Below are 24,771 nucleotides of genomic sequence, written 5' to 3' on the forward strand. Positions count from 1 at the left end.
ATTATGCATAATTTATTGTTTTTACTATAGTAACTATGTAACTACGTATATGACACTGTAAAATAAAGTGTTATCAGGTTTGGTTCAGGGTTAGTTGCACGTAAATATGCATCATTTACTGTTATTACTACTATGTACATGTAACATGGACACTGTAAACTAAAGTTTTACCTTTATTTTTAGTTAACATTTATTTAAATGACTAGAAATGTTTTAAGTTAACAATGACAGCACTGCATTAAACAAAACATAATAGAAAAGTACCATAGTATTCCTTGACATATCCATAAATACCATGGTACATGAACAGTACCATTCAGTTCTATGATTTATTAAATACTACTTTACTTTATATAATATAGTTCTATCTATATCAAAACAGTGTTATCGGCACAGTTTTGGATATGTACTGTTTGAAATATCCATCAATGTTTCATTATATGAAAATAATTTCAAAGTACCATTATATTGATAAATACTTTTTCAAACCACTTAACATTTACAATTATAGCTTGTCAGAATACGGATTCAAAGTAGCTTCACAACACTACCACTGATATAAAGTCATTCTGATTTTAATCAATGTTTGTGTGATTTAAAAAAAAATGGTCAGAAAGGTCACATGTTCATTTATTCAAACTATTTAACACTAAGACAACAAATTGCTCTGTAAACATTACATATGTGAGTTTAGCTAAACTACATAGTCACCACATATAAAATCCCCAAACATGAAAGCCACTAAACACAAGACACTATCAGCGTTTGACTGCATTACAAACACGATGGTATAAATAATTGAAGCTATGTATGAGTGAGTGTTTGTATATATAACATCATCAGGTTGAGCATTAGGGCCGTACGGCGTGAGACAGGAGGGTGCTGTGTTTAGCTTGACTCTTACGGTCGATCAGCAGAATCGGGTTCTTCATGTGATGCGAGATCATCTCCTGCAAACTGCCGAAGAGCTGGAAAACACAGACAGAGATGATCAGAGCTATTGTACATTACTACTGTAATCCGTGTAAATTTGCTCTGACATTGGCATTGAAATATGTCAATATGTAGTAGTGGCCAAAAGTGATGTCTAGAGGTGATGTTTGTTTTTAATGACCGTAAAAAGTTCGATTTTAACCATCAAAATATGAGGAAAATATTTAATATTTTTGAGAAGGGAATAACAAACACTAACTTTGGTTAAAGTATTTATCTGACAAAATTATTTGGCAAAAAAAAAAGCTACATAAAGCATACACTGACTACAACATAATCAGTTATTAATATTTCATTGGTTCTCTCTTGTTTTTGAATGCTTTGCATGACAGCCTGGCCACAAATTATGTCCACCCAATTTGGCATGTTTCATTGCATTATTATCACCAACCAATCGACTCCAAGCACAACTACACAATATGCTCTCAAAATGTTTGAAGATAAAGGGTGAAGATGTGTGTGTATATTCATAATGAACATCTACTATAATGAACATGTATATATGCTGCAATAATAATAATAAAACAATAATTATTATGACAATTATTATGATGATGAATTCAAAGTGACTTGCTTAAGTGTGATATTTTAGAAAATGGATGATAGAAAAACTTCTTCACACAAAAAAAATCTATAAAATATTTGGGGAAAAAAGCATTTCAAAATCATCCAGCTGTGATTTCACATGAGACCAAGATAGAGCTTAAGCTTGAGCATTTAAACAGTGTATATGGAAATAATAATGTGAAACATAATTAAATAATACATTTGAAAATAATAAATTGGGGGGGTTTAATAAACGTGCTTTAAGTTCATTTTAAATGTCATGGGATCAATTCCCAGGGAATACAATGCATGCATTGAAAAAAAAGTAACTTCGGATAAAATGCCAAATGCATAAATGAAAACAACCAGGAAGCGAATGTAGGATGTATATTGTGTCATATATATATATATATATATATACACACACACACACACACACTCTACAGTTCCTCTTCTATTCATTGTGCGTTCATGCCATGTCGTAATTACCGTAACAATTCTGAACTGTAAAAAGCCTTAACGTGCTTGTAGAACTTGTAATTACAACGTGTAAACTCATAATTTTCTGAGAGCTACGACTTGCTGTACCACCTGACCACTGCGGACTGAAGGCGCGTTCGACTTCGACCGATCGGTGTATGACATCAAAGTAGCGCGAGAGCAATCCGAAAGCACATGGAGCTTTATTTACGGTGATTACGACAGCAACATGCACAGTTCTGATCAGAGAACACAGAGACAGAACATGTGAGAGAAGCAGATCTTCCTCTCCTCCTCTACCTCTTCCGTCTTCTTGCCCTCTTTTCCCAGCGCGTAGTGTTGCGAGTCCTCTAGGAAGCGCACAGGGATGTTGTAAACGGTCTGATGGTAGAGAACGACCAGCGTGAAGGGCTGACGGCCATTCTGAGAGCTACTGTACCTGACCAGAAACGTGCCGTCCTGCATGAACACAGGGCAGAAACACACAGCCATGAATTACAGACTTTTCAGCAAAACTGGAGAGAAATGGCTCCAGATGTTAAGATTAAAAAAACCACAAAAGTCCCTTACTCAAAATGAAAAATTACTCTTTAAGAGTCCAAATGTCTAAATTCATGACAAATGATAAACATTATGTGGTTAGGGTTTAGGATAGTTGCTTCATTTTTGAACAGTGACTCAACTGAACATTCCCATTTAGATGATAAACATGAAGCATTTCAATAAAATACAAATCACACATAAACAGACACAACTTGTTTATCCTGAGCATATATTTATGTTATTTGTAAAATGTTATTTTGTATTTAAGTTTTTGTAAAATAAAAAATGTGAAAAATATATTATTTTTATTACGGTGTATTTTTTGTTATATTTTATTACTTAACTTCAGAACAACATTCCCATTTAGAGCAAAACAAATAAAATATAAAATATGAATAATACAAATAAAATAATCATGTTAAAATATATAATTTTACATGTTTTTATTGATTTATATCAGAACAACATTCCTATTTAGATAAAATAAAAAAATAAAAATAAAAAAAAAGTACATTTTACATGTTATATTATGGCTTAATTTCAGAACAACATTCCCATTTAGATGAAAGTAAAATATACAATAAAAAAATATTAATTGATATATATATATATATATATATATATATATATATATATATATATATATATATATATATATATATATATATATATACAATTTTATATATATATAACATTTTAATTTATTTTTACTTGATATTTTATATTTAATTTTATTTTATTACTTCATTTCAGAACAAGATTCCCATTTAGATGAAAAACATGCAGCATTTAAATAAAATACAAATCACACAAAAACACACACCTTGTTAACCCTGAACAAGGTTTCCTCGGAAGTCTTGCGGTCGCAAACTCCAGCAAACCACTCTCTGTCCTGAAGCCCCGCCCCCTGATCGTGATAAACACCACCAGCCAATCAGTTACTGAATAAAGAGGCAGTCTGCCACCAATCACATAAAGAGTTGACTGTGTGTGTTGTGTTTACCTGTGTAACTGGTTTCACTCCAAAAGAAAGCGCTGTGTGAGGAAAGAGCATCAATGAATTAGGGAAGAACCGATATGGAAATTATGACTGAATCTGATAACAGTAATTGTTTTTATGTGACAAACATATGACAACAGTAACAAAAAGTTCTAACAGGAGTCAGATGAATAAATGTTAAATTGTTAAATTCTTTTGAGTCTTGTCATGTGAAAAGATGATTTAATTTAGAAAATACAAGCTCGCATGTTAATGACTTCTAATATCAGCCAAATCTTCTAGACAAAATCACTATATACATCAATACTGATGTGGTCACTGATCTGACATCTCAAATAAATGTCAAATAAATGCCTTTATTAACCCTAAGTGTTCATGTCAAGCAATGGAGACTGAACTCTGACGGACAGAGAATGACAAAAAATGAAAATAATAAATTTGCTCACCTGTGCTGTCCAGAGATGGCGGTGGAGGAGGACTGGAAACAACATATTTACAGAAATTTGAGTTTTACAACGGATGAGGACGAGGCGAATGTGACAATGAAATGTGCTTCTCATATTTCACAAAAAAATGTTTTGCATAAAGAAGGTGATGGGACTATATTTTCATAATAATATTGCCCTCAAATGCTCATACGCTAATGCAAACAAAAACAAAACTGTAGACAGTAATGAAAAAAACAGTGTTATGATTGTGAACTAAATCTAAAACCATAAAAACATTTTCATTATTTGAAATTAAATAAAACATGAAAAAACTTATTTTATTTCAGCATAAAATAAGTTCACCAAGTAAATTTTCTCATTTTCGTTTGGTTTAAGTGGAAGAACTAAAATAACTAAAGCTAAAAAAAAGGCAAAAACTAATAGTAATAGTATAAAAATAGTATATAAATGATACTAAAATAACACTTGAAAAATCACCCAGTATTTAATATATAAAATGTATATATTAAATATATAAAATGTCTATATATTTTTTTATTTTACTTTACATTTTATTTAATTTTATTGCTTAATTTTAGAGCAACACTCTATGGAAATAAATTTAGATGAAAATAAATAAAATATTAACTAAATATGTACATTATATATATATATATATATATATATATATATATAGTCTAAATTTGAAAAGTTAGGAATAACACATACTATAATAATCCAATGTTTTAAAAATAAATTCAGCATGAATAGAAAGCTATGTAAAAAAAATAAATAAAAATAATACAACCGTGAGGTATACTAACATTTGTAATGGACATTTTACATATGTTATTTTTTCACATTAGACTAATGAACATTAAAATTTTGCTTTATATTGGTCAGCTGAGGATTAGGCGAGTTTGGAAAAATGTTCATGAAATTTTTTGTCACAATGCAAATATTCTTACTGGAACCATAGGCTGAATATTTTATGCACTATACAATTTCGTATTTTTTTCTTTTGATTTTAGTGTGAAATATCTCTGAAGGCTTCACAGACTCACCTGGGTTTGACTTCTTTGGGGACGACGATGGGAGGAATGGGTTTGCTGGTTAGTGCGGGTGGAAGCGACTGGCCAGAAAAAGTGATACTTCTGAGCTTCACATCTGGAGGCGGAGCTAAACAACCAGACAAGATGTCAAGTGGAGCTTTACATGTGGCTCATACGGTCTACATCATCATGCATGAGTTAAACACGTGTGGAGAAACTAACTAACCTTTCTCACTGATCAGGAGCGAACTCTGAGGAAACCAACAAATACATCAGATCTCAAGAGAAGAACACTGTACTGAGTGCATGCGTGTGAAACAAGTGCAGTACTCACAGAATGGGCTCTGGGAACAGGTGGTTTCATTCTGTAAGACAAGAAGAAATAGTATTACCAAACTAGATTTTGCTAACTAAATGCTCACCTGTGCAAATGTCCCTACCAGGATGGCAGATGTGATCTGAGTAGTTGCAGCAGATTGCCATACAGTTGCAAAAGTGTGATATTTAACACGTTGTGTGGCGGTTACTAAGGTGTTGCTAGGCAGATTCTTACTGGCCGAATTGAAGAGATTCCCGCCTCAAGTCTCTGATATTCCGGTCTCTACTGTAGACTCGGGTCCCTCCTTTAATGTAAATTTGTTACATTTTTTTTTAAATATTTTGAATTATTCTTTATTTTTGTATTTTACGTTTTCATTTTAATTTTAGTCAAAGTTTTAGCGTTTTTTGTCATTAGTTATATTTTTAAATATATAGTTTATGTAGGTATATTTATAATTTTAATCAATATAATTTATTGCTGTCAAATCGGTTAATCGTGATTAATCACATCTAACATTAAAATGTATATATATATATATACACACACACACACACACACACACACACACACACACACACACACACACACATTTACACACACACACAAACACACACATATATATATATATATATATATATATATATATATATATATATAGTGCTACGCATAAGTTTAGACACCCATGCTAAAGTTGACTAAAAAGAGGAATAAAAAATCATCTTTTGGAAATTTGGATTCCTTAAAGGTTGGATTTTTCCTAATTTTTTTAATTAAGGCATTAACCCTTGTGCATTGTTAGAAATTACATCCTTTAGTTATGTTTGTGGCTGAAAACAGCCACTACTTTAAACTGCTGTAAAAATGTATCAGATAAATATTTTTTTCAAATTTTTTTGCATAAATCTATTAATCAACCTCAGTCCTGCTCAAAAATACTAAATGTTTAAAAAAAAATCAGGATTTTAACTCTTTAATTGCCAAATTCGTAAATGATGTCACTGATTTGGGGGAAAAAAACACACACAAAATTACTCATTTTCAATATAAAATGTGATTGTGGACTGGATTTTTTTTTACCTTTTATCACAGTCTTGGACATGTCAAAGATTAGAAACAACATTGGTTTTGATGCATTGTTAGTTTTTGTGCAGCATCAGATTTTAACTTTTTCTCCCTCATTTACTGTTCGTGGCTGTTTTTGCCCCATTGACTTCCATTATAACCACATTTTTTGATTGCAAAGCCATGACACCATATAATCATGCATTTTTGATTGTTGGTGGTTTTCCCTGTTGGGAAGAGGTAAAATTTGTAATTTTTACTGTTGATAACCGGGTGGCACCATTAACCCTTTAGATAGGCCTGTGCCAAAAAAAGCTTAGTTTCTGGCTTTTACATGGAGTTATATGGAGTATAACAGCATAATAAAGTGTGTGTGTGTGTGTGTGTGTGTGTGTGTGTGTGTGTGTGTGTGTGTGTGTGTGTGTGTGTGTGTGTGTGTGTGTGTGTGCGTGTGTGTGTGAACTCACCTTGATGCGTCTGAGAAAATCAAAATATGCACCTCAGCTCTCAGAACTGCATGGAGTAAACAAAAACAAAGTAAGTGTATTTATGCACCTGCTGCCTTTTGATGGTGAGAAATGCAGACTAAACAAAAACAAAGCAAGTGGATTTAAACGCGTGCATGCAAGCCTGCTGGTCATTTGATGGTGAGAAGAGCAGCAAGCAACATGAGAAAGGGCTTGACTTGTAGTGAAGTTTTAGAGATGATTATGCAGCCTGACCCCTCCAGCGAGCTGCAGGATGTATCGTCTTCTCCCTCTGACACCACAGACTCAGGAGAGTCAGATCCTGATTTGGATGTGGCACCCTCATCATCCACTCTAGCTTCCACTGAAGGCGAGGAGGATTCGGAGGATCCTGGATCTGGGTGGATTGGGAGAAACGGCGAAGTGTTGTTTTCCACTAACGTGGAGACAACTCTCTTTCTTCAGCCTGCCAGTGGCGTGACTCCAGGGCCGACGCGCTATGCCATCACAAGGCATAGTCATACATGTTTGTATGACTGTACAAACATGTATGTGTTGACGCAAGTCATGCTGACAATGAGGTCAATCATCTCCTCCGTAAAAAACAGATTGAACACGGAATCCATGTTCTGGACCCTTGCGAAGGCATAGCGCATAGCACACACACACACACACTTTATTATGCTGTTATACTCCATATAACTCCATGTAAAAGCCAGAAACTAAGCTTTTTTTGGCACAGGCCTATCTAAAGGGTTAATGGTGCCACACGGTTATCAACAGTAAAAATTACAAATTTTACCTCTTCCCAACAGGGAAAACCACCAACAATCAAAAATGCATGATTATATGGTGTCATGGCTTTGCAATCAAAAAATGTGGTTATAATGGAAGTCAATGGGGCAAAAACAGCCACGAACAGTAAATGAGGGAGAAAAAGTTAAAATCTGATGCTGCACAAAAACTAACAATGCATCAAAACCAATGTTGTTTCTAATCTTTGACATGTCCAAGACTGTGATAAAAGGTAAAAAAAATCCAGTCCACAATCACATTTTATATTGAAAATGAGTCATTTTGTGTGTGTTTTTTTCCCAAATCAGTGACATCATTTACAAATTTGGCAATTAAAGAGTTAAAATCCTGAATTTTTTTAAACATTTAGTATTTTTGAGCAGGACTGAGGTTGATTAATAGATTTATGCAAAAAAAATTGAAAAAAATATTTATCTGATAAATTTTTACAGCAGTTTAAAGTAGTGGCGGTTTTCAGCCACAAACATAACGAAAGGGTAGTAAATTTGCCCACAGTGTACTGTTGAGTTTTTGAAAAATTTCAAAGCATTTTCCCAAAATATGTGTCAAAATAAGATTTGTCACCAAAAATCATTCCATTTGCTGAAACACAGAAAAAGTTATGGCCAAATTTAGACTCAAAAATACCCCATAGTGGATGAAAACATCCCCAACAGCACATAAGGGTTAAGTTCAATTTCCAAAAGATGATTTTTTATTCCTCTTTTTAGTCAACTTTAGCATGGGTGTCTAAACTTATGCATAGCACTGTATATTTATATATATTTATGTTAGATAGAATTAATCAATTCGACAGCACTAATATAATTTTATTCATTTTTATTTCAGTTTTAGTTTTTTTACTACATCATTCAAGTAAAAATAAATGACAAAGAGAAATTTTGCTTTGGCAACTAGCTGAAACAGTTTTTTTTATATATATATTTTGTTTTATTTCAGTTTTATTTCAGATGATTTTTATGCTTTTAGTAATATTATTAAGCCTGATTTGGACATACGTACAGTGGTGATGGAGGGTCTCGAAGGCCTACACTTTTAGGGGGCATCGGCATACGGATCGGGTTTCGGGGTGAAGGAGTTTCTGGAAAAAAATAAAACTATGAATGCCAAATATGATTTAAGTCACCTTATCATTCTATAAAATCATTTTAAGCTATAAATTCATGGAGAACTGACCTGCTACAGGATCTAGATAGGTATCATCATCATCCTGACAGAAACAAAAAGAGTAGTATTAAAATGATCACAAGGCATCCGGCTTAATTTTTTTCTTTAGCATTTCTGATGCTCAGTCAAGCTTACCTGCCCTTCATTTGGGTCCAAGTAAACATCTAGAAGGTCAAAGAGTACAGTAACTAAAAGTGCAGTGTGTTATCAACTAATAAAATCCCATATGAAAATATGAGTTTGAGGAACATAGTCTTGAAATGACCTTCGTCGTTCTGAGGGGCCGGTGGAGGTCTCATCGGGGGTCTCTTAGGCGGGGCTTTTTTACCAGGTTTATCTTTACGGATCACCTCAGGGGCTGGAGTCAGAGAATATAAAGTTTATTGCATATATGCCATCCATCTATCTCTGCATTACACTACCATTCAAACCTCTGGGGTCAGGAGGAATGCATTAATTTGATCAAAAGTGAGAGTAAAAATGAATAATGTTACAAATACATTTCAAATAAATGCTTTCTTTTCATTAAAGAATCCTGAAAAATAAAATGTATCACGGTTTCCACAAACATACAAACTGCTTTCAACATTGATAATAATCATAAATGTGTCTTGAGCAAATCATCATATTAGAGTGATTTCTGAAGGATCATGTGACACTGAAGACTGGGGTAATGATGCTGAAAATTCAGCTTTGATCACAGGAATAAATTACATTTTAACATATAGTAACATAGAAATCATCTATTTTAAATTGTAAAAATATTTCACAATATTACTGTTTTTACTGCGTTTTTAATCAAATAAATGCAGCCTTGGTGAGACCTTCAAAACATTACAAAATCTTACTGACCCCAGGCTTTTGAGTGATAGTGTGCATGAAGCTAAAGACTAGGATGTGTTCACACAAGCTGCATTTAAAACGAATTACAACCTTGAGGCATATTTTTAAAAGTTGAAATACTTTGAATTTAACGAAGTGTGTGCCTAAAAACAATGCTGATGGTCTTGTTTTGCCTATATATTCCGACAGAACAGTTAAAGTCCCCCTGTGGTGAAAATCCAGCTTTTAATGTTGTTTATGTGTCTATGTGGTGTTTTTAATGTGCTTTAAGGCAAACCATGTGTAAATTCATAAGTCGACTCCATTGCTGAGTATTTTCTCCTTAAAACTGCAGTGAACCAAAGACAGTCTCAAAAACACGCTTTGAAATCGCTGGTGTTTCTGACGTCACAAACTACCTTGTAACCAATCAGATCAATGTGTGATCGTCAACCAGTGGATCTCTGAGCTGAGTGAGTGAGTGGAGGAGGGGCTCATTTGCATATTTATAGAACCGCGAATACCAAATGAGGCAAGGGTGTCGAGTTACATTCAAGATATTTTAAGGCATGACGAATATTTTAACAAGGAAAAAAACATTTAAATATGTCATTTTGGTGATCAAAGGTTTTTTAGGTGATCAATATTGTTATGAAAATAAAACGATTGACTACAGGGGGACTTTAAGAAAGCCGGGGAAATGCAAGTATTTAAACTACTCTACACTACACCAAAAACCAAACAACAACAAACTCTTCTAAAAATAAAAATATTAATGTCATCTTGCAGCACAGACACATGAGAGGATAGAGACTGATAGAAACAGGCAGTCGAATGAACACCATTGATCAGAGTTCAAAGAGACTCACGTTTTCCATCATTGGGGTCGAGGTAAAACTCTTCTGCATCGTGAGGCGGCTCTGGCTTCTAGAAGCAAAACAAACACTGAATCTAAAAGTTGCACGTGCCTCTTTTGTTAAATTAAATCATATTAAAGACCGATATTGCAATAATTTGAGCACAAAAATGTTTTACTGTGCTCTTCCCGATCGGGAGGATCTTGGCTGGTCGTGGCGGCGGTCTTTTGGGAATACCAGGGTTTGGGCTTCTGTCTGGATAACCTGAGATAAGCAAACGCTATATTAGAAACTAAATCAAAAATATTAGCACATTAAATATAAATCACATTAATCAGAAGCATAATTAGTTCCTATTAAAAATAGAAATCTAAAATAAAATACATGTGACATTTTTAACAATCCATGCTAACATAACGAAGTCAGCCCTTCGTATGGTAATTTAGATAGATAGAATGAATGAATGAAGGATGGATGGATGGATGAATGAATGAATGATGGATGAATGAATGAATGAATGAATGAATGAAGGATGGATGGATGGATGGATGGATGGATGAATGAATGAATGATGGATGAATGAATGAATGAATGAATTAAGGATGGATGGATGGATGGATGGATGGATGGATGAATGAATGAATGATGGATGGATGGATGAATGATGGATGGATGGATGAATGATGGATGGATGGACAGACGGATGGATGGATGATGGATTGATGGATAAATGGACGAATGATAGATGGATGGATGGATGGATGAATGATGGATGGATGGATGGATGGATGGATGGATGGATGGATGAATGATGGATGGATGGATGAATGATGGATGGATGGATGGATGGATGAATGAATGAATGAATGATGGATGGATGGGTGGATGGATGATGGATGGGTGGATGAATGAATGAATGAATGAATGGATGATGGATGGGTGGATGATGGATGGATGGATGAATGAATGAATGAATGAATGAATGAATGATGGATGGATGGATGGATGGATGGATGGATGATGGATGGATGAATGAATGAATGAATGAATGATGGATGGATGGACAGACAGACGGATTGGTGGATGGATGGATGGATGATGGATGGATGGATTGATGGATGAATGGACGAATGATGGATGGATGGATGGATGGATTAATGAATGAATGATGGATGAATGAATGAATGATGGATGATGGATGGGTGGATGGATGATGGATGGATGGATGGATGGACGGACGGATGGATGGATGGACGAATGATAGATGAATGGATGGATGGATGGATGGATGGATGGACGGACGGATGGATGGATGGACGAATGATAGATGAATGGATGGATGGATGGATGGACCTACCAAGGTAAACGTTCTCCTCTACTTGGCGAGGCTGGACTTTAATGGTGGGACGCTCACATGGTGGGGCTTCATATGTATCGCCATCTTCCTCATCCTCCTGTAAATGCACAGATTAAAGTAAACAACGATCTTGTTCAGATGTGTCTACAATAAAATATGTCAAATAATATAATATAACAGCTGTGATGCATCACAGGTCACAAGTGGTAAATAGTAATAATGAATAATGCCTTTATGGTAAAAAAAAAAAAAGGAGAAGGATAAGGAGAAAGGAGAAAAGGGGGGGATAAAAGGAATAAAAACGGCATGTCACTGAAAAAAAGGAAATACTCAGAAGATTGACAGTAGATGTATGTATCAGGATGATGTCATGAAAGCGTTTCACAAAAATCAGCAATTATTGGTAGGGGAAGTGATACCTTGTGGTGACAAAAGCAACAGGAAGAAAGATAAACACTGCTGTTCCCACACTTTTTAACCTGTGTGTGTGTCTGTGTGTGTGTGTGTGTGTGTGTGTGTGTGTGTGTGTGTGTGTGTGTGTGTGTGTCTGTGTGTGTGTGTGTGTGTGTGTGTGTGTGTGTGTGTGTGTGTGTGTGTGTGTGTGTGTGTGTGTGTGTGTGTTTTAGACAGGTGATATTTGCACAGTAGCCTAACGTTACTTACAAATTCCCCTTCTGGCCATCCGTATGCAGAGCTGTTATCTGTGTTTGAGAGTTGGAATGAGATCACACAAAGTTTGAAGAAACAAAAATACATTTATAAATCATTACAATACTTCATCTCGTTCTTTCTTGTGTGTGTGGCGGCTGGTAAACCGAGTATTAGTGCATTTCCGCCACTTTTATAAAGCGATGGCAGACAATCAAATAGACGAACAGAAAACGGTCGGTGTCTCGGTGACAAAAATAAATAAGTAAATATATCCGAACTCTGAATAATCATCACGCGAAGTAACTAGTAGTGACTGGATATACAACGGCAGCAAAAATAAAAAACGATAAACCGTAAAACAAAATAAAACAAGTAGAAGTAACCCTGTATAATTTATTCATGCCGCGGTGCTTGCTGGGAAGTTGAGTTGTTGTAAAATTCCCTCAAAACGCTCACGTTCGACAGAAACGTATGTCTTTGAAAGACATACAAAGCAAAAACGCTTGCTTTTGATTATTTATACCGAGACGTAAACAAATCGCCACAAAGAATTCAAATAACGTGAGCCGATCATTTGCAAACTAACCAACCTCTCTGCTTTTTGAAAGGTCTGTATGTGTTCACATTGTAGCTGATATTCACTGCGGTTTTGTTTATAGTTATGCCAAACTTCTTGTATTATTCATATATGTAGGCTACAGTTGATATAATGGTTAAAAGTAAAAATGTAGCTTGTTAATATAAGGTTAAAATATAGCTGCGAGCAGCGATTACGGGCCCAAGCCGGTGGCACCGCAACCCCGGTGCCTTTAGGGTGGCGGTGCCGCCGGCTTTGGCCCTTCATCGCTGCTCGCAGCTATATATATATATATATATATATATATATATATATATATATATATATATATATATATATATATATATATATATATATATATATATATATATATATATATACATACATACATACATACATACATACATACATACATACATATATATATATATATATATATATATATATATATATATATATATATATACATACATACATACATACATACATATATATATATATATATATATACATACATATATATATATATATATATATATATATATACATACATACATACATACATACATATATATATATATATATATATACATACATATATATATTTATTTATTCATTCATTCATTCATTTTTTTTTTTTTTATTATTATTATTATTTTTTTTTTTATTATTCAGATTTTATGATACACTCAAAATATTCCACAACAAATCCTTTAAATTTAATGTAAAAGTAAAAATGAAAGTAAGAAGTGTTGGGCTCACGTAACCCTCTCATCAGAATCAAAATGTTTCAACATTTGCGATGTATTTGGATGCTAAACTATTCTTTATTATAGGCTTTGTTCTTCACTCGTGTTCCAATATTGATGGAAAAAATCATCCTCTTCACATGCGCAAAAATTTGCTTGGAAACATCACAGTGGAGCGAGCGGTGCTTACTGTGAATGTACGAATTGTACTACTGACTATTTAGAGCAGTGTAATTTTTATATGTTAGGTTGACTATTTTATTATTATATTTTATTAAGGCTATAATGAACAGGCTGTGATGTCAAGATTGTAATGCTGGAGTGTGTGTGTGTGTGTGTGTTCATGTTTTTCTATCCCGGTGGGGACTTTAACCTGAATGCACACAGACTCATGGGGACTCGTGTCACAGTGGGGACCTAAATAGAAGTCCCCATGGGTAAACAAGATTATAAATCATACAGAATGAGTTTTTTTGGAAATGTAAAAATGCAGAAAGTTTTATGGGATAGGTAGGTTTAGGGGTAGGGTTAGTGTGAGGAGATAGAATATACAGTTTGTTCAGTATAAAAACCATTAAGTCCATGGAGAGTACCCACAAAGATAGTAAACCGTGTGTGTGTGTGTGTGTGTGTGTGTGTGTGGCGTGGGCGCGATTGAACAGTAGACACATAAAAACATACTCCGTCATTATACAGGACGACATTCAAACTGCAAAGTGTTAACTTATATTTGTGTACAGTTGCAATAAAACACAAAATGGTGCTTTTGTAAAATAATTTCAAGCAATCCACCCCCCGAAAGGCGCTAATTTTAAAATGAAACTAAAATGCTCATGGCTGCACGGGCATTCATAATGGTGCGCGTCCACGGCGAGGAACGAGCAGAACAGAGTGAACGTTTTTCAGTTAATTCCTACTTCCATAGGAATTCATTTGAAACGCTCGCTCAACCAATATAAATGTCAGTGCGGACGAACATATTTTACTTTCGTTTTTAAGTTAGCGATTAAAAAGCCCCCAGCGGTGTCACACGTCAGTTAACCGGTGGTAAAATATTCTCACCGTCACATACCTAGTATATTTTTATATAGATATAATAGGCCTACCTGATTTTGAACACAAGAGGGCAGTATAGCACTATGTTTGACTTTATTTATGTATTGTTTAGACTAAACAACCATTCTGGCAGTTTTTAAACTTAAAATTCATTCTTAAATTGAAAAAAAAATAATAAAATGTTTAGTTGTGATGTTTGTATACTTTTATATAGAAATAAATGGTATATAATTACATTTTTAGAAAATTTGAGGCTTTTAGTTTTTCCTTTTTGGACATTACTTTAATCCCTCGCCATAGCAAAACCGTTTGAGATATTTATTATCCGTTCACAATTTAGCATATTTAATGTATTTTCATCATGTTGAAAAAGTTTGGTGGGAATAAAATAAATAGTTTAAGAGGAGTGGCTAAAAATTCATAGGCTGATTTTGCAAAAAAATCCACATTCAGACCAAAATATCTGACTTCCTTTTGCTCTGAGCTAATGAATGTAAATTAGAAAGTTGTCCGGCTTGATGAGAACAATATAAAAACATTTTTTTTTTTACTGTATTTAAAACTAACCCCCCCACTTTTGTCAAAAGTATGTTGAAAGTGACACACTTCCTGCTGCCAGTTGGTGGCGCTATAACTTTGACTCACAATAGTCACATCCATCTGATCGGCCTCTTACCACGAACACACTGCTGAAGTTTCATCAAGATCAGTTGATGTATGCAGAAGTTATAACACTTCGTGTCTCTCTTTTCTCGCCATAAATTCGTTTCCTCACCACGGCCAAACCGTTCAAGATATCAAAAATCCGTCCGCAATTTAGCATCCTCAATGTCTTTACTTCATGCTGACTGAGTTTGGAGGTGATTGAATGAATTCTCTAGGAGGAGTACATCACATTCCACAGCAAGCGTTTTCCAAACAACCCATAATAGCTGACTTCCTGTTGGGCTGGCGTGAAACTTGACAGAGGGAAAGTTGTTCGGCCCGACGAGATCTATATGTGTACCGAGTTTCATATTAATTCATGCAAGCGTATTTGATATATGGACCAAGTTTTCAGACCCTGTTCAAGAGGGCGCTGTTGAGCCCCCCTGCCACGCCCGTTTCTGAAACTTTTCACATGTCTACTGGCTAATAAGTGTTATGTGTCTGTCGAGTTTCATCCAATTTCAAGCATGTTAAGAGTCTCAAACGCATCCGAAAAGAATATTAAAACTTGATGCGTTGCCACGGCAACAGTATCTAAGATATCAATAATCCTTTCACAGGTCTACATCTGCCCTGTGTTTACATTATACACAGAAAGTTTGAAGCAAATCGGGTAAAATTAAGAGGGTGACTTCAAAGCATTTTGAAAGTGACACACTTCCTGCTGCCAGTTGGTGGCGCTATAACTTTGACTCACAATAGTCACATCCATGTGATCGGCCTCTTACAACGAACACACTGCTGAAGTTTCATCAAGATCAGTTAATGTATGCAGAAGTTATAACACACTTCCTGTGTCCCATTATTCGCCATAAATTTGTTTCCTCGCCACGGCCAAACCGTTCGAGATATCAAAAATCCGTTCGCAAGAATTCATCCTCAATGTCTTGACTTTATTCTCACCGAGTTTGGTGGCGATCGGATGAAATCCCTAGGAGGAGTATTTCACATTCCATTGTATGCGTTTTCCAAACAACGTATAATAACCGACTTCCTGTTGGGCTTTTGTAAAACTTAGAGCACGAAAGTTGTTCGGCCCGATGAGATCTATATGTGTACTGAGTTTCATATAATTACATGCAAGCGTGTTTGATTTATGGACCAAGTTTTCGGACCCCATTCCAGGGGGCGCTGTCGAGCCCCCCTGCCACGCCCCAGTACCAGCTTCAGCCCGGCCCTGATGGCCGCAGGTTCTGACGTGTGTGCAAAATTTCAAGAGTTTTTGAGCATGTTAAGGGCCCCAAAAGTGGCAAAAAGGCAAAAAAAAAATAATGAAGAAAAAAAAAAATAATAATCCTTACGGAAACAATAGGGCCTTCGCCCTTTCAGGGCTTGGGCCCTAATTAAAATATTGCCTACGTGAACGGTGATTCAATCAAACTGATTGAATAAAATAAACAGTGATTGAAAGACTGATTAATAGAAGTAAACTTTTTTTATTATAATTATTATCCCCTATAGCTTAATTTTAACCTAAAGTCTAGTCTAAGGGAAATACGTGGATGTTTTAATCTTTTGACTGTTTTTACACAAGTAAGGCCTATTGTCAAGAATGCACCTGTTCTCCTGGGAGGGGCGGGTGGTCCACCATGTCTGTACAGAAGAAAAATAACAGGTAAATCACAGTAATGCATGAGAAAGGTGTACATGAGAACATTTTTTTGTTTGATGAAAAAAACACTTACAGTACAGATGTTTTCAACTTCTCAAAGAAACTCTAAAAATAAAGAAATCACCATTTTCTGAGCAATAAAACTTTTCTCTGGTGACCAAAACACGTACACATTTCGATCAAAGACCTTTATATTTCCCAAGTCAGGTAATGTTTAACAAGAACATTATGTATCGATCTTTACTAGTTGTTTTTATTAAACAGTTCCCGGATGGTAAAAGATTGTGTAAATGTATATGGATGAAGCATGCATAAATGCAATATACAAGTAATATTATAAATATAAACAATGTCAGAGAAAAACACAGCACATCACTTTTTCTTTCACAACTATTCAATACATAAAAAGCTGTTTTACTTTAGAGGAATAAAAACAGGTTCAGTAATGTTTTGACTGAAGGTGAGGGAAATTAAATTAAATTAGATTGAATATCACAGAAATAAATAAGCATACTGTACTGTATATTGACAGCACAAAGTGCCGTAACTGGTGTGACTAGGCAAGGGGAAGCTGAAACGTTGCTATTTTCCGGTTTTTATCAGATCAGTGGTTCAACTGCATCATGCAGAGAACAATGCAATGCTTTATTTAATGCGAATGAGGAGCTGAAACATTTTAAAGTAGAAAATAACTAACCTTTCTAAAACATATATGATACGTACAGTATCTGACATCAGTTACAGGTAATAAATGAAACTACTGCCTGGATGTTGCCACACCATATTATGAATACGTTGATGTTCACATATAAAACAGCATCTGAAACCAACTCAAAATGCCCATAACATGTCAATTTTGTCTGGAATCCTAAATGTAGAACATGCAACTCATTATATAAATATGAATAATTGTACTTTACCATGATGCATGAGATGTTCAGTTCATCAGGAAGCTCTCTCCTGTAAGGTTTGGATGCAAATATCCTAGAACTTTGTATAAGAGGACAGTAAGTAGCGTGCTGACAGTGTGTGTGTGAGTTTGAGTATTTGCATAGCAGGTGGATGATTTAGCAGGTAGCTGATTATCCCTGTTAATAACAGAAAGTCCTTCGACCGGCTCTAAGTTCACTAAAGCACTTTGTTCTCTCTCTCGTCTGATGTTTAGATGCATCTGACCACAGACGGGGCGCTGTCAGAAAGAAGAAGTGTTATCAAGCCTTTCAGGGGAACAGAGTTTGGTGACATGAGACAGTACATCACAAGAGACGGTCTGTGTCTGTGCAGCACGACACCTGTGAACGTCTCCAAACCCTGGTAATCATCATCAGTTCCTGATCTCAACCTGCTGATGGCAGTGTGAACGCATCTAACAACATTCACACACACAAGTGGACCATGATGTGGCCCAGTTTTCACTGCATGAAGTTTAAAGGAAACAAATCATTTTAATGCGGGGAACAGCAGTTTCTCTCTGATAATCGTTGATGAAACTAGCCATTGAAATGTTGATTTTGGTTCTGATGGAGCAGGTAAAACAACATATGAAGATAGCTTTACAAACATTGCAAGCATCCGGTAAATATGTACTTGCTTTATCTCCCTCTGGAAACATATCTGATAAAAATTCTTTCTAACATTTTACTAATCCAACACTAGCAACTCTATAACTTCCCGTCTGCCTGCATACCATTCAACATTTGTGGTCGATAAGATTTATATATATTTTTTTAAAGAAGTCTCTTCTGCTCCCCAAGACTGCATTTATTTGATCAAAAATACCATAAGAAACAGTACTATTGTGAAATATTATTACAATTTTAAATAACTCTTTTTTTTATGTGAATGTATAGTCATTTATTCCTGTGATCAAAGCTGAATTTTCAGCATCATTACTCCAGCCTTCAGTGTCACATGATCCTTCAGAAATCATTCTAATATGCTGATTGGCTGCTCAAGAAACATTTCACATTATTATTAGTGTTGAAAACAGTTCATATGTTTGTGGAAACCGTGATACATTCTATTTTTCATTCTATGTTCATTCTTTGATGAACAGAAAGTTTAAAAGAACAGAATGACCACATGTTCTAACAAAATTCACACACACAAATGGACCATGATTTGGCCTGGTTTGCACTGCATCAAGATTAAATTAAACAGATTATTTTAATGCAGAGAACAGCAGTTTCTCTCTGATAATAGTTGGTTAAACTATCCATTAAAATGTTGGTTGTTTTTGACAGAGGAGGTGAAACAAGATATGTAGCTTACAAACATTGCAAACATATGTACTTCCCTCTGAAAACTGATCATATCTGATCAAAAATCTTTCTAACTTCCTGGAAACCGTAATACATTTTATTTTTCAGGATTCTTTGATGAATAGAAAGTTCAAAAGAACTTGGCCTAGTTTGCACTGCAACATCAAGCTATTAAAATCTCTATTATTTAAGCACAGATAATATAACAGTATATTAGTCAGTCATTTTTATTAGGTTAAAGGGTAACTAAACCCTAAACCAACTTTTTTTAGTTAATGATCTGTAAGAATGGGGCTTTATTAGTGCTGTTCATTGATTCGAGTAACTTTTTTGACATTTGGGTATAAAGTGTTTTAATTCTACAATATATGGTGTAAAAACATCTGAGTGCTGCCCTCTTCAGGTTGAACGGTGGCTACTGCAGTTGAATTTTCCTATTGGATGTTGAGATACTGCGTGACGTAAGCGGTACTGCGTGACGTAAGCGGTACTGCGTGACGTAAGCAGGTTCCAGCTCACCATGCCCTTGGATGAGCTAGCGTAGATTTATATGTATTTAGTACAGTGGTAGTTGTAGTGTTGCTAGTGGCAACAGCATTGCTGGACTGCATAGCTTTCCAGCAGACTTGGAAATTAGGCGCCAGTGGTTGCATGCACTTGGCCTGGAGGGCCGTGAGTGTGAAACGTGCATTTTACGCGGAATTGCTTCTCCAACGCAATAGAGGTGGAAATGGGCTTCTCCACACAGCTCGCACTGAAAAGCGACGCAGTGCCAAACGCTGCTCCTCCTGCATGGACTCCACCACCGCAGCGGCGTCTTGATGTGAGTGATCTTATATACAATCACAATTTATGGTTAGACTAAAGTTAATCCTCTGGGGTCGACAAACGCGCCAGCGCATTGTGCTGGATTTTTTCACATATCGGCAAAATATGAAAATGCCTATAGAGCGCGCGCTATTGACACCAACTCGATAAAACTCATCAGATGCATACTTTACGTCGTCTTGCGACCCTGTGAGTCATTCTCCATTTTAGAGAGTCTGACTGACCTGTATCTCCGCTGGGGTCTGCCCACTTTTCTAGCATTTTTCAAATATTGCCAGTGGGTGGAGTCAGGCTCTGACCAGGGGTTTAGTTACCCTTTAAACAGTGATAACGTTTTTAATTTAAGGCCCACCCACAATTGGTCTGGCCTATCCAAAACTGGAATCCTGGCGCCGTGCCTGCTCACAGGTATTCAGAAACATTCATAGTGGAAATCTGATTTATCTGTGCTGAAATGAATCACTGACTGCATGTCAACAGCCTCTACTCCACTGCAAACCCTCCAATCAACTCCTCTGCAAACCCTCCATTCAACTCCTCTGCAAACCCTCCATTCAACTCCTCTGCAAACCCTCCAATCAACTCCTCTGCAAACCCTCCAATCAACTCCACTGCAAACCCTCCAATCCAATCAACTCCACTGCAAACCCTCCAATCAACTCCTCTGCAAACCCTCCAATCAACTCCACTGCAAACCCTCTAATCAACTCCTCTGCAAACCCTCCAATCAACTCCACTGTAAACCGTCTTATCAACTCCACTGCATACCCTCCAATCAACTCCACTGCAAACCCTCCAATCAACTCCACTGCAAACCCTCCAATCAACTACTCTGCAAACCCTCCAATCAACTCCTCTGCAAACCCTCCAATCAACTCCTCTGCAAACCCTCCAATCAACTCCACTGCAAACCCTCCAATCAACTCCACTGCAAACCCTCCAATCAACTCCTCTGCAAACCCTCCAATCAACTCCTCTGCAAACCCTCCAATCAACTCCACTGCAAACCCTCCAATCCAATCAACTCCTCTGCAAACCCTCCAATCAACTCCACTGCAAACCCTCCAATCAACTCCACTGCAAACCCTCCAATCAACTCCACTGTAAACCCTCCAATCAACTCCACTGCAAACCGTCCAATCAACTCCACTGCAACCCTCCAATCAACTCCACTGCTAACCCTCCAATCAACTCCACTGCAAACCCTCCAATCAACTCCTCTGCAAACCCTCCAATCAACTCCACTGTAAACCGTCCAATCAACTCCACTTTAAACCCTCCAATCAACTTCACTGCAAACCCTCCAATCAACTCCACTGCAAACCCTCCAATCAACTCCACTGTAAACCCTCCAATCAACTCCACTGTAAACCGTCCAATCAACTCCACTGCAACCCTCCAATCAACTCCACTGCAAACCCTCCAATCAACTCCACTGCAAACCCTCCAATCAACTCCTCTGCAAACCCTCCAATCAACTCCACTGTAAACCGTCCAATCAACTCCACTTCAAACCCTCCAATCAACTTCACTGCATACCGTCCAATCAACTCCACTGCAAACCCTCTAATCAACTCCACTGCAAAACCCTTTATTTAACTCCACTGCAAACCCTCCAATCCAATCAACTCCACTGCAAACCCTCCAATCAACTCCTCTGCAAACCCTCCAATCAACTCCACTGCAAACCCTCTAATCAACTCCACTGCAAACCCTCTAATCAACTCCTCTGCAAACCCTCCAATCAACTCCACTGTAAACCGTCTTATCAACTCCACTGCATACCCTCCAATCAACTCCACTGCAAACCCTCCAATCAACTCCACTGCAAACCCTCCAATCAACTCCACTGCAAACCCTCCAATCAACTCCACTGCAAACCCTCCAATCAACTACTCTGCAAACCCTCCAATCAACTCCTCTGCAAACCCTCCAATCAACTCCTCTGCAAACCCTCCAATCAACTCCACTGCAAAACCTCCAATCAACTCCACTGCAAACCCTCCAATCAACTCCTCTGCAAACCCTCCAATCAACTCCTCTGCAAACCCTCCAATCAACTCCACTGCAAACCCTCCAATCCAATCAACTCCTCTGCAAACCCTCCAATCAACTCCACTGCAAACCCTCCAATCAACTCCACTGCAAACCCTCCAATCAACTCCACTGTAAACCCTCCAATCAACTCCTCTGCAAACCGTCCAATCAACTCCACTGCAACCCTCCAATCAACTCCACTGCTAACCCTCCAATCAACTCCACTGCAAACCCTCCAATCAACTCCTCTGCAAACCCTCCAATCAACTCCACTGCAAACCCTCCAATCAACTCCACTGCAAACCCTCCAATCAACTCCACTGTAAACCCTCCAATCAACTCCTCTGCAAACCGTCCAATCAACTCCACTGCAACCCTCCAATCAACTCCACTGTAAACCGTCCAATCAACTCCACTTCAAACCCTCCAATCAACTTCACTGCATACCGTCCAATCAACTCCACTGCAAACCCTCTAATCAACTCCACTGCAAAACCCTTTATTTAACTCCACTGCAAACCGTCCATTCAACTCCACTGCAAACCCATTAATCAACTCCACTGCAAACCGTCCAATCAACTCCACTGCAAACCCTCTAATCAACTCCACTGCAAAACCCTTTATTTAACTCCACTGCAAACCCTCTAATCAACTCCACTGCAAACCGTCTTATCAACTCCACTGCATACCGTCCAATCAACTCCACTGCAAACCCTCCAATCAACTCCACTGCAAAACCCTTTATTTAACTCCACTGCAAACCGTCTTATCAACTCCACTGCAAACCGTCCATTCAACTCTACTGCAAACCGTCCATTCAACTCCACTGCAAACCCATTAATCAACTCCACTGCAAACAGTCCAATCAACTCCACTTTAAACCGTCCATTCAACTCCACTTCAAACCGTTTAATCAACTCCACTGCAAACCGTCTTATCAACTCCACTGCATACCGTCCAATCAACTCCACTGCAAACCGTCTTATCAACTCCACTGCAAAATTTACATTCAACATTCCATATCCTAGAACTTTATATATGAGGACAGTAAAGCCCAATTTATACTTCTGCGTCAAACTCATGCATAAGAGGTCAGCATGGCAAGGCTGCAGATTATGTAAGTAAATAGCAGTAAATGAATAGATGTTGTATCGATCAAAAGTTCAGTATGGCGTACCACAAGGCTCAGTACTAGGACCGTTGCTGTTCACTCTGTACATTCGTATCGATACACACTGTATCATTAGGAAGCATGGCATCAGTTTTCACTGTTATGCCGATGATACTCAGCTCTATATTTGTTCACGCCCCGACGAAACTTACCAATTCACAAAATTGACGGAATGCATAGCTGATATAAAAATCTGGATGAGTAGTAATTTCCTACTACTTAATTCTGAAAAAATGAGATTCTAAAGATTCTAATTATTGGACAAAAAAACTTCCTCACGTAATAATCTAGAGAATAATGTCTGATGGCTGCTCTGTCAAGTCTTCGTCGTCGGTTAGGAACCTGGGTGTGCTCTTTGATTCCAATCTTTCATTTGAAAGTGACGTGTCTAGTATCTGTAAAACCGCATTTTTCCATCTTAAAAATATTTATAAATTACGTCATATGCTCTAAATGACAAATGCAGAACAATTAGTTAATGCGTTCATGACATCAAGGCTAGATTATTGTAATGCTATTATGGGTGGTTGCCCTGCATGCTTAATAAATAAACTACAGCTGGTCCAAAATGCAGCAGCTCAAGTTCTTACCAGAACCAGGAAGTATTTTAAAATATTGCTGATTACTTACAAAGCCCTAAATGGTTTAGCTCTGCAGTACTTGAGCGAGCTCTTAATGCATTATAGTCCTTCACGTCTATTGCAATCTCAAATTTCCGGCCAGGTGACGCAGACGCGATGGATAACTCTATATTATAATTTTTAACACCCTGGAACCTTTTTCCGGGAGTGCTTTCTCGAGCCGCTGTTTTGTGCGGATGGGCGGCCGGAGCGTTTTGAGGGTTTTCTGTTAGAACGGTGTCATGTTAGCGGCCCCTAAGTTATTAACTAATGATCTTCGCAACGAAAGTGAATCAATCAATCAAAACTAACTTTAGCTGGACAATAACTTTATCCTAGAGCTGCTGTAAAGCCAAAACAATCTGTTACTGTAATTTTCTATTATCACTGTAAAGCTGCTTTGAAACAATATTGTTAAAAAAAGTATTTTAACAAGTAAAATAGTAAAATATTGTTGTTCATATTGTTAAAAGCGCTATATAAATGAATGGGACTTGACTTGATATGACACATTGACATGACACATGATAAGGGAAAAAACTCTTGTGAACCAAAACATTTTGAAAACGAAATGAAACAAATTAGTAAA

The 24,771-nt window shown here is 36.7% G+C and overlaps 1 protein-coding gene across 1 annotated transcript; it reads right to left on the bottom strand.

Moving 5' to 3' along the window:
* Positions 1-614: 614 nt before the first annotated feature.
* LOC308680627 (uncharacterized protein) lies at positions 615-18,565 on the bottom strand. Its single transcript, XM_081348845.1, has 19 exons — positions 18,186-18,565; positions 17,339-17,370; positions 17,212-17,246; positions 12,576-12,613; positions 11,913-12,009; positions 10,734-10,819; positions 10,568-10,625; positions 9,142-9,234; positions 9,012-9,040; positions 8,886-8,919; positions 8,712-8,790; positions 5,377-5,407; positions 5,269-5,293; positions 5,055-5,169; positions 4,009-4,040; positions 3,566-3,597; positions 3,386-3,469; positions 2,320-2,478; positions 615-968 (listed from the first exon to the last, which is right to left on the bottom strand). Exons 1-19 carry the CDS (start codon positions 18,186-18,188, stop codon positions 852-854), a joined length of 1,179 nt encoding a protein of 392 aa, XP_081204971.1. The 5' UTR covers positions 18,189-18,565; the 3' UTR covers positions 615-851.
* Between the last annotated feature and the right edge of the window lie 6,206 nt (positions 18,566-24,771).

Source organism: Scardinius erythrophthalmus, assembly GCF_964197995.2.
Source record: "Scardinius erythrophthalmus genome assembly, chromosome: 20".
In the NCBI taxonomy this organism is placed as follows: Eukaryota; Metazoa; Chordata; class Actinopteri; order Cypriniformes; family Leuciscidae; genus Scardinius; species Scardinius erythrophthalmus.

Excerpts from the sequence above, each read along its gene's own strand:
- LOC308680627 (XM_081348845.1), bottom strand. Across the intron at positions 8,920-9,011 it reads TGGACCCAAATGAAGGGCAG|GATGATGATGATACCTATCT; the intron begins GTAAGCTTGACT and ends TGTTTCTGTCAG. Across the intron at positions 3,598-4,008 it reads GCCATCTCTGGACAGCACAG|CGCTTTCTTTTGGAGTGAAA; the intron begins GTGAGCAAATTT and ends TTCCTCACACAG.